The 10,972-nt window shown below is 45.0% G+C and overlaps 1 protein-coding gene across 1 annotated transcript in view; it reads left to right on the forward strand.

Annotated features, from left to right (window-relative positions):
- The window catches only part of gys2 (glycogen synthase 2), a 57,477-nt gene extending 46,794 nt beyond the window's left edge, over positions 1–10,683 (forward strand). Inside the window, 5 exon segments of the mRNA XM_080207840.1 lie at positions 4,780–4,906; positions 7,837–7,932; positions 8,042–8,205; positions 10,279–10,359; positions 10,453–10,683. Coding sequence (XP_080063966.1) covers positions 4,780–4,906; positions 7,837–7,932; positions 8,042–8,205; positions 10,279–10,359; positions 10,453–10,683 — 699 coding nt within the window.
- The last annotated feature ends 289 nt before the right edge of the window (positions 10,684–10,972 follow it).

The raw sequence follows: 10,972 nt of genomic DNA on the forward strand, positions 1-10,972 counted from the left end.
ATTCAAGTCTGCTCCCATCTTTTCCTCCTCTTGTATCTACCATAGGAACTGTCTATTTCCTTCTCCCTCCCTCTAACATTCCTCCTAGTAAGTTCCAAATTCTCCTCTTTCCAGTAAGAGTGACAAGTTTCTTCCGAATTTCTTTTGGATTTCTTGATGAACAACTTACATTTTCAAGCCTCGAGTTCTGCTTTTCCCGACACGAGGAAAAGCCTAAAATTGTATCCAACCTTAAAATTGTATCCAAAACCTTTCATAATTTTGAAGATCAGTGAGGTCACCCCTCGGCCCATTTACAGAGGAAAAGAGACCCAAACCATTCATCCCTTCCTGATATGTTTACCCATTGGTATCATAAGAACATAAGATATAGAAGTAGGATTAAGCCATTTGGCCCATTGAGTCTGCTGTGCCATTCGATTGTGGCTAATATGATTCTCATCCCGATTCTTCCGCCTTCTCCCCATAATCCTTGACCCCCTTGTTGATCAAAACCTATCTATCTCTGTTTTAAAGACAGTCAATGACCTGGTCTCCGCATCATAAGAACATAAGAAATAGGAGCAGGAGTAGGCCATCTAGCCCTTCGAGCCTGCCCCGCCATTCAATAAGATCATGGCTGATCTGTCGTGGCTCAGTTCCACTTTCCCGCCCTCTCCCCATAACCCTTAATCCCCTCTCTTATCAAGAACCTATCAACCCGCTTCTTAAAAATATTTAGCGAGGCAGCCTCCACCACTTCAACGGGCAGAGAATTCCAGAGATTCACCACCCTTTGAGTGAAGAAGTTCCTCCTCAACTCCGTTCTAAACCGCCTTCCCTTTATCTTGAGGCTGTGCCCCCTAGTCCTACTGTCTTTTTTGAGCGGGAAGAGTCTCTCCACCTCTATCCTATCCATCCCATTCATCATCTTATACGTCTCAATGAGATCTCCCCTCATTCTTCTAAATTCTAACGAGTACAAGCCTAGTTTATTCAGCCTCTCCTCATAGCTCAACCCCCTCAACTCCGGTATCAGCCTAGTAAACCTCCTCTGCACTCCCTCCAGGGCCAAAATATCCTTGCGCAGGTGCGGCGCCCAAAACTGCACACAGTACTCCAGCTGCGGCCTCACCAATGCCCTATATAGCCGCAGCAAGACCTCCCTACTTTTATATTCAATCCCCCTCGCGATGAAGGCCAGCATCCCATTCGCCTTCCTGACCACCTGCTGCACCTGCAAGCTGGGTTTTTGCAACTCATGCACAAGGACCCCGAGGTCCCTCTGCACCGTCGCCTGCTGCAGTTTTTCGCATCCCTCTGTGGCAACGAGTTCCACAGATTCGCCACCCTCTGGCTGAGGAAATTCCTTCTCATCTCCATTTTAAAGGAGTGTTCCTTCACTCTGAGGTTGTGCCCTCGAAATCTAGCCTGTCCCACTAGTGGAAACATCCTCTCCACGTCCACTCAATCTCAGTGTTCTATAAGTTTCAATTAGATTCCCTCCAGTCCTTCTATACGCAACGAGTATAGACCCAGATTCTTCAACCGCACCTCATATATGACAAATCTTTCATTCCTGGGATCATTCTTGTGAACCTCCTCTGGAACCTGCCCAGGGCCAGCATGTCCATTCTTGGGTATGGGGCACAAAACTGCTCACAATATTCCACATGGGGTCTGACCAGAGCTTACCAGCCTGAGCAATACGTCCCTGCTGTTGTATTCTAGCCCTCTAGAAATGAGTGCCAATGTTGAATTCGCCTTTCTAACTGCCAACTGAACCTTGAGAGTCCTGAAACAGAGCTCCCAAGTCTCTTTGTGCTTCAGATTTCCAAAGCCTTTCCCCATTTAGAAAATAGTCTACGCCTCTATCCTTCCTACAAAAGTGCATAACCTCACACTTTCTCATATTGTATTCCAGCTGCCACTTCTTTACCCACTCTCTGAGCCCTGTCCAAATCATTCTGCAGCCTCCCCACTTCCTCAATACTACCTGTCCCTCTACATACTTTTCTTGTAAATATTCTTTTCACCCTTTCCAATGCAGCCACATCATTTTTTTTATAATATGGCAAACTGAACTGCACACAGTACTGTAGGTGTGATCTAACTGAGGTTCAATGCCTTTAGCATAACTTTTTTTTTAATTCTGTCGTTCCAGAAACAAAACCTTGTGTTTGGTCTGTTTTGTTTTATAATAGACTTGCTAATCTGTGATACAACTTAACAGTGATTGGGTAGCAAGTGGTTAGCACTGCTGCCTTCCAGCGCCAGGGAACTAGGTTCAGTTCTAGCCTTGGGATGTGACCTATATTCTGGATGGATCTGTCTAAAAACTCTTTCCCTTCTCAACTTGGTGTTGCAGCTTCTCCAACTTGCCCTCCAACTGATTCTGAACAGGAGAGACTGAAGATATTATGCTCAGGATGGTTACACCAATCATAAACAACTAAATCATTAGCCCAGACTCCTGTATCTCAGACTAGATTTATTCTAGTGATTTTAATTAATTAAAGTCTTTATTCAACAGTTATTTGCTATTGTTTGAAATAGTTTAACTAGTTAAAGTTCTTTTTTAGTATCACAAGTAGGCTTACATTAACAGTGCAGTGAAGTTACTGTGAAAATTCTCTAGTCCCACACTCTGGCACCTGTTCGGGTACACTGAGGGAGAATTTAACATGGCCAATGCACCGAAACGCACGTCTTCAGGACTGCGGGAGGAAATTGGAGAAAACCCATGCAAACACAAGAGAGAACATACAGACTCCACATAGACAAGTGACCCAAGCCAGGAATCAAACCTGTGTCTCTGGTGCTGTGAGGCAGCGGTGTTAATCACTGTACCACCGTTCCATCTTTAATACAGCATATGTTTCCCTGGCTCTAGTTCAAACTACTGCTCTGGGTTGAAGACTGAAGAAGCCTTAAAACTCACCAGTTGATCCACTTGCTTACTGCACTTGATTAATGCCTCTAGACTTCAGGTCTCGCTCCGTCACTCAGACCTACTCCTTGTTCTGGAAAAGCCATAGCTTTTCCCTCATCACATTAAATTCCCTCACTCATTAAATTCCTCGGGTTACGCAAGTGCTCTGTGCAGCAGTATCCCATTGAGTTAGACTTCATGCTACTTGCATGAGTGTGCAACAGGGCAAAGGAAAGTTTTTTTTTATAAAAAGCTGCTTTATAGAATCCTATTCATTGTGTATGCCTCTTGGGGATGACAAAACATGCCTATAACTGACTCTTAAACCATCAGCTCATGTTAAAAATCCCTCATTTAAATTCATGCATAGCCAACTAAGGAAGAATGTAACATTTGATTCTAGACGTCCTTCCTTCCTTCTAACTGATCAATCCAGGGGCGGCACAATGACAGTAGTAAACGCTGCTGCCTCACAGCGTCAGGGACCAGGGTTCAATTCCAGCCTTGGGTGTCTTGTCCGTGTGGAGTTTGCACATTCTCCCTGTGTCTGCATGGGTTCCCCCCCCCCCCCAGATGTTCCAGTTTCATCCCAAAGTCCGAAGATGTGCGGGTTAGATTGATTGGCCATGCTAAAATTGTCTGTTAGTGTCCCCAGGATGCATACTTTAGATGGATTAACCATGGTAAATGTGTGGAGTTACAGGGATCAGGAGATTGCCTGGATAAGATGTTCTGTCAGAGAATTGGTGCAGACTCAATGAGCCAAATGGCCGCCTCTGCACTGTAGGGATTCTATGAATTAAACCTTGTCAATTGAACATTGTCCATTGTCGATGAGAATCATAGAATCTCTACAGTGCAGAAGGAGGCCGCTCAGCTTAGAGTCTACTCTGGCAACAACCCTACCCCGGCCCTAACCCCGTAACCCCACATATTTACCCCACTAATCCCTCTAACCTATACATCCCAGGACGCTAAGGGCAATTTAGCATGAGGGGTTGGTGGGGAGTGGGTTGGAGGTAGTGGTAGGGTGCAGAAAAGGGCGATTTCACTGAATAAAATGCTGCATTTGGAACCTTTGTGCCCCCTTTTTTCCTTTTAATTGCTTGAGACGATTTTTGTTTTCCAAAGATTGGAAATGCCTGTCTGGGGGTGAGGGGGGAAACAGCAGTACAGGAAGGAGAGGGTTCAATAGCCATTTCACTGAGGGAGAAGTGGACTTCACATTGTGTGAAAAGGAAGAACTTGCATTTACTTGACACATACATGATTTAATGTAACTGTACAGCGATAGCCTGCAGATAATAGATGACGTTGGTCTGTCGCATCCCAAAAGGAACTCTGCTCATGCTTCTCATCCATGTAAGTTTTAAATAATGTCATGAAGGTCCAAGACTCAAATATGTTGAAGTTACAACACACACCACCTTTCAAATCCATGACAATATTTGCCCTCTAAGTGAGTAAGAAATCCTAATCCGTATTTACACTCTGTTCCCCTTTTATCTCCTTTTCCGTAATCCATTTACCAATACAGCTTCTCTGACACAGTTCCTGCCTGTAATCCTAATCCTTGAAATTAATTTCACAGCCCCACAACATTCCCAGAAATCTCTCTCGCTCCCTGTCCAAAATCTCTTGCGTTGATTCATGTGCCTCCAGCCCTTTGCTCTGCACCCCACTGGTGTAGTCAACCCCAAGGTCTTTCAGAGTCGGGTCAAGACCTGACTAGTGAAATATTGCAACGTTAACATTGCTGCGGCACTATGTAAAAATGTACCTTAAATCACGTGTGGCAATTTTCAGGAATGCTTTCTGAAATAAATAATTGCCTTGTTTCAAAATCCTGTTACTTTTCAATTGTCTAGATTGTTTTCCACCCTGAGTTTCTGTCGTCCACAAGCCCACTTTTGCCAATGGATTACGAAGAATTTGTTCGAGGTTGCCACCTTGGTGTTTTTCCATCTTATTATGAACCTTGGGGCTACACTCCCGGTAAGTATCACCTTTGTGACCCCTTTTCTTTCATTCACAGTCAATGAAGTACTTTTAAAGTATAATCACTGTTGGAATTTAGTCACTATTACATAGGAACACAGAACATTACAGCACAGTACAGGCCCTTCGGCCCTCAATGTTGTGCTGAGTTATGTCCAATCCCAAGATCAAGCTATCCCCCCTCCCTATAATTCTGGAGTGCTCCATGTTGCAATGTAGGAAAGTCTGGCCAATAGTAGGACAGTAGGCGTGGACAGCCTTAAAGCTAGGAATTACTCATGACATAGAATCCCTACAGTACAGCTGGAGGCCATTCAGCCCATTGAGTTTGCACTGACCACAATCCCACCCAGACCGTATTCCCATAACTCCATGCATTTACCCTAGCTAGTCCCCCTGACACTAAGGGGCAATTTAGCATGGCCAATCCACCTAACCTGCATATCTTTGGACTGTGGGAGCAAACTGGAGCACAGGGAGGAAACCCACTCAGACACAAGCAGAATGTGCAGACTCCACATAGTGATCCAAGGCTGGAATGGAACTTGCGTCCCTGGCGCTGAGAGGCAGCAGCGCTAACCACTGTGCCACCATGCTGCCCTCACCACCCTGTTGCAATGGAATAAGGAACTGTGCAAGAATTGCCAACTTGCCTTAGAACTGTCCGTCAAAGGCTGCAGATTAGAATTTGGCTTGAGGCACATCGTTCCCCATGCCAGAGTACAGTGGTGTGCTGCATCCATTAGAAAGGACTACTGTGAAAGTCTTTTCAACATCATTTCCTGCTCAGACTGGGTGAAGGTGCCAGGTGCACTATCCAGTCCATCCTCCAATTTATGCCATAAAATCCCATGTTGTACTGAACCTTCTTGCCTGGTTGAGGCGAAATTTAACGCTGCCCTGTGGAAAGCCCCAATAAGTATGGCAGTGGAGCATTAACTGCTATCTTAACTTGTCCCTGAACGATGACAGGGTCAAATAGATACAGTTGTCCCAGACCCAATTAGGATTAGCTGATTTCTAAAGATATATGAAGGGGTTCAATCATTTGATGCATAATCCTCCAAGAGGAGCAATCTCGCTGTTCTCTTGTATCATTTTCTCATCCCAGATCCCTTCACAACCCATGAATAAAAAGATTGTGAAATGTGTATATGTACTTATCCTTGTAATCACCTAATGAATCACTAAACAATCAAAATGTGTTTCGAGAAATGTAGCAAAGCCAAAGGCCAGTCATTGTGACAAAGCTTGAAGCACTGGTACTCGCTCAACACCCAAATACATCTGGCACTCAGTGCGTTTTTGAGTCCACAACTTTGAGCAGCAGATTATTCCAGATGTTCAGTCTTCCTTTTATTCTATCTGTATTGACTTCACTTTCACGTCTGTACTTGTTGCTGGTACTGCCACCTTCAATCTGCAGTCCACAACTTGAGCTTCTAACTTTGACATTCTGCCACTAAGCATTTACTGCATTTCTAAAGATCTTGCACGTGGGATAATAAACAAATATCCCTGCCGTCTCTTGTGACTCAGATGGATATTTAAAATTTCCATTGCATTATTCGCAAAAGAGCAGTGAACTCTCTGGGCATTCTGGCCAATATGTTGTCTCATCTGTGGGAGCTAGTCTGTAAGATGCCTGTAAAGCATAACCATGTCAGTCAATTGCTGAACTTTTCAGAGTTTTAAAACATGTATTCATTTTTACGGGATGTGGGTGTCACTGGATGGCATTTATTGTCCAATTCTGATTGCCCTCGAAGGTGGCGGTGAGCTGCCTTCTTGAACCACCGCAGCCCCTGAGGCGCAGGTACACCCACAATGCTGTTAGAGAGTTGCAGAATTTTGGCGCAGTGACAATGAAGGAACGGCGATTATATTTCCAAGTCTGGATGGTGAGTGGCTTGGAGGGGAACGTGCAGGTGGTGTGTTCCTAGGTATCTGCTGCTCTCATCCTTCTAGATGATAGTGGCTGTGGGCCTGGAAGGTGCTGCCTAAGGAACCTGGGTGAGTTCCTGCAGTGCCTTTTGCAGATGTTACACAAAGCTGCCTCTGTTCCCTAGTGGTGGTGGTATTGAATGTTTGAGGAAGAGGTTCAGTTTCTGGTCAGTGATGACCCCAAGGATATTGATAAAAGGGGAATTCACTGATAGTAATGTCACGGGGTGAAGGTTGATCCTCTCATTGGACATGGTCATTGCCTGGCACTCGTACAGCACAAATTTTACTGCCACTTTTCAGCCCAAGCCTGGATATTGTCCAGGTCGTATCAGCCATGATTGAATGGCAAAGCAGACTCGATGGGCCAGTTGGCCTAATTCTGCTCCTATATCTTGTAGTCTAGGTCTTGCAGCATTTTGTATAAGGACTACTTCAGTCACAAATAGGGCTGAACATTGTGTAGTCACCCGTGAAGATTTCCGCTTCTGACTTTATGATGGAAAGAAGTGTCATTGGTGAAGCAGCTGAAGATGGTTGGGCCTAGGACACCATGTAGCAACTCCTGCAGTGATGCCCTGGAACTGAGATGATTGATCTCCAACCACCACAACCAGCTTCCCCTGTGCTGGGTATCATTCCAGCCAGTGGAGTGTTTTTCCCCCCAGTTCCCATTGACTCCAGTTTTGCCTAGGGCACCTTGGTGCCGCACCCAGTCAAATGAAAGTAACATTATGTCTATCTGTCCACTCTCCCTGGTGGTTACTTTCCAGAAAAAAATGAATTGGATTCACTTGGAGATGGGGAGGGGAACATTATATGGTTGGGAGCTAGCAGGTAGAAGTGTAGAAAGGAGGGAAATGTACTTTAGCACATATACCTGTAAGTGTTTCCTTGCACACAGTTCACTTAGTTTTATATAGACTAGTATTTAGTATTAAACAGCGCATATTACCCTTATGATTCAATGTTTGTTTTTACAGCTGAGTGCACAGTGATGGGGATTCCCAGTGTGACCACCAACCTCTCTGGATTTGGTTGTTTTCTGCAAGAACATGTGGCAGATCCAGCAGCCTACGGTAAATTCTGTAAATGAAATGCTCCCTGCGCCCCCCGCCCAGCCCCAACAAGACGCACCACATTTGGCTTGTCCTTACTTTTTAACTTTTGTGTTCTCACTGTGTCCAGGGATTTACATAGTTGATCGTAGATTCAGATCGCTAGATGACTCCTGCAATCAGTTGACCCAGTTCATGTTTGGATTCTGCAAGCAGTCACGTCGCCAGAGAATTATCCAGAGAAATCGAACTGAGAGGCTTTCTGAGCTACTAGATTGGAGATATCTGTCCAGAGTAAGTAAACGTGTTAAGGTGTGGATCAGAAACCCCAAGGTATGTTATGAAGTTAGACTGGAATCCAGCCATGTACAACGTTGATGTGATGTTGTTGAGATTGGTGAGGTGGGGGGGTGCTTTTTAAAAGGGAGAGGAACTGGTTGAAATGCTTTCCTGCCATGTTCAGAATGGGAGGAGAGATTGGTTTGATGGTTCTAATTTCCGAATGAAGAAACTCTCTCTTGTTATGAGAAGAGAAACATTAATCTTGGAGAACTTCAGAAATATTTTCAAAACTAAATTCATTTGATCACCTAAGTCCAACATTTTTTTATGAATTCTTTCAAGGGATGTGGGTACTGCAATCTCTTGTGGTAAGCTGGACCTTGAACCACTGCCGTCCATGTAGTGTAGGTACACACACTGTGCCATGGAGTTCCAGGATTTTGACCCAGTGACAGGGAGAAAAGGGTGAGATGTTTCCAGGTCTGGAAGATGAGTGATTTGGAGATGGCATGGCGTGGTGGTGTTTCCATATGTCTGCTGCTCTTCCCTTTCTAGTGGTTATGGGTTTGGTAGTGGTTATGGGTTTGGAAGATGCATCTAAGGAGCCATCGTGAGTTCCAGCTGTTCATCGTGTCTGGTACACATGGTAGAGGGAGTGAATGTTGTGGATGTGGTTCCAGTCAAGCAGGCTGCTTTGTCCTGGATGGTGTCAGCTTCTCAAATGTTTCTGGAGCTGCACTTATCCAGGCAACTTCATCATGCTTCACATTGTGTCTTGTAGATGGTGGACAGGCTTTAGAGAATCAAGGGGTGGAGTTACTCACCACAAGATTTTGAGCCTCTGACCTGCTCTTGTAGCCATAGTATTTATATGGCTAGTCCAGTGCAGTTTCTGGCCAATGCTATTGAATGTCAAGGGACAACGGTTAGACCCTATCTTGGTGGAGATGGTTATTGCCTGGCACTGTTGTGGTGAGAATGTTGTTTGCCACTTGTCGGCCCAAGCCTGGATATCGTCCAGGTCTTGCTGCATTTGGACATGGACCGCTTCAGTATCTGAGGAGTCCCCATTTCTGACTTTGTGACAGAAGGAAGATCATTGATGAAACAACTGAGGATATTTGGGTCAAGGACACTACCCTGAAGAACTCCTGCAGTGATGCCCTGGAACTGAGAATTACTGACCTCCAGCCACAATAAGCGTCTTCCTTTTCGCCAGGTTATGACTCCGGAGAGTTTTCTCCCTGATCCCACTTTGACTCTGGTTTTGTTTGGGCTCTTTGCCCTATATGATCAAATGCTGCTATGATGTCAATGAGAAGCCATTATCGCCTTCCCAGTTTCAAAATATTATCTGATTCCCATCAGTTCTAGAAATGTTGCATGGGGCAGCACGGTGGCACAGTGGTTAGCACTGCTGCCTCACAGCGCCAGGGACCTGGGTTCGAGTTCCACCTTGGGTCACTGGCTGTGTGGCGTCTGTACATTCTCCCCGTGTCAGCGGGTACTCCAGTTTCCTCCCACAGTCAGAAAGACATTCTGGTTAGGTGCATTGGCTGTGCTAAGTTTTCCCTGTGTACCTAAACAGACACCGGAATGTGGCAACTAGGGGATTTTCACAGGAAATTCATTGCGATGTTAATGTAAGCCCACTTGTGACACTAAAAAGCAATTGTAATAACAAATACATGATGGCTCAACATGTACAAGTGTGTAAAGTATTAGGTTTCATAATCATAAAATCCTACACTGCAGGAGGAGGCCATTTGGCCCATTGAGTCTGCACCAACCACAAACCCCAGGCCCTATCCCCATAACCATGTGCATTTACCTTAGCGAGTCCCCCTAACATTAAGGGGCAATTTAGCATGGCCAATCCGCCTAACCTGCACATCTTTGAAATGTGGGAGGAAACTGGAGCACCCGCAGACATGGGGAGAATGTGCGAACTCCAACAGACAGTGGCCCAAGTCAGGAATTGAACCTGGATCCCTGGTGCTGTGAGGCAGCAATGCTAACCACTGTGCTGCTTATAATGTTAGTACATTTTGCATTCGTTGATTATCTGTTTCTTCTAATACGCAGTACTACAAATATGCCCGCCATCTTGCCCTGAGCAAAGCCTTTCCAGAAAAATTCCAGATGGATGCAATTGTACCGCCATTTGTAAGTCCATTTGTCCATTTCTTGTGTATTATTCAAAGTGGATGATTTCTTTTAAGATGAATAATGTCGTGAACTATTTTTTTCCCACACCAGAGTGAGGGTTTTGAGTATCCCAGGCCAGCATCAGTGCCCCCATCCCCTTCTGTGTCTCTGCATTCAAGCCCACATCAGAGTGATGAGGAAGATAATGATGAAGATGAGCGGTACAATGAGGATGAAGAGGCTGAAAAGGACCGAAGAAACATTAAAGCACCATTTTTCCCTGGACCAAATTCCATCTGAAAGAACCAGTCAGATGGGGCATACCACAAGAGATGGCTTTAACTGTACTGTTTGGGAGATTTACTGTTGAAGTACCTTGATGATGGAAAACTGAGATGCAAGAACGGCAAGTTAAATCCAAGTTGCTCCCTGGTTATTGATCCCCAGTGCAACATAGGAGCACCTGAAGTAACGTCTATTGTTGGATTTGGGGCTTACCATGACATACTTTGACATGTCTGGTCCTCCCTAAAATGTGACAAAATTGATACTTGTGATGTGGACCACTGCTTTTATTCTTTGCTAATAATCATTGTGGAGGTGCATTTGTTACTGTGCGCATCGAAGGCCC

The sequence above is a fragment of the Carcharhinus amblyrhynchos genome, chromosome 19 (assembly GCF_965287045.1).
Source record: "Carcharhinus amblyrhynchos chromosome 19, sCarAmb.v2.hapA, whole genome shotgun sequence".
NCBI classification, from domain to species: domain Eukaryota; kingdom Metazoa; phylum Chordata; class Chondrichthyes; order Carcharhiniformes; family Carcharhinidae; genus Carcharhinus; species Carcharhinus amblyrhynchos.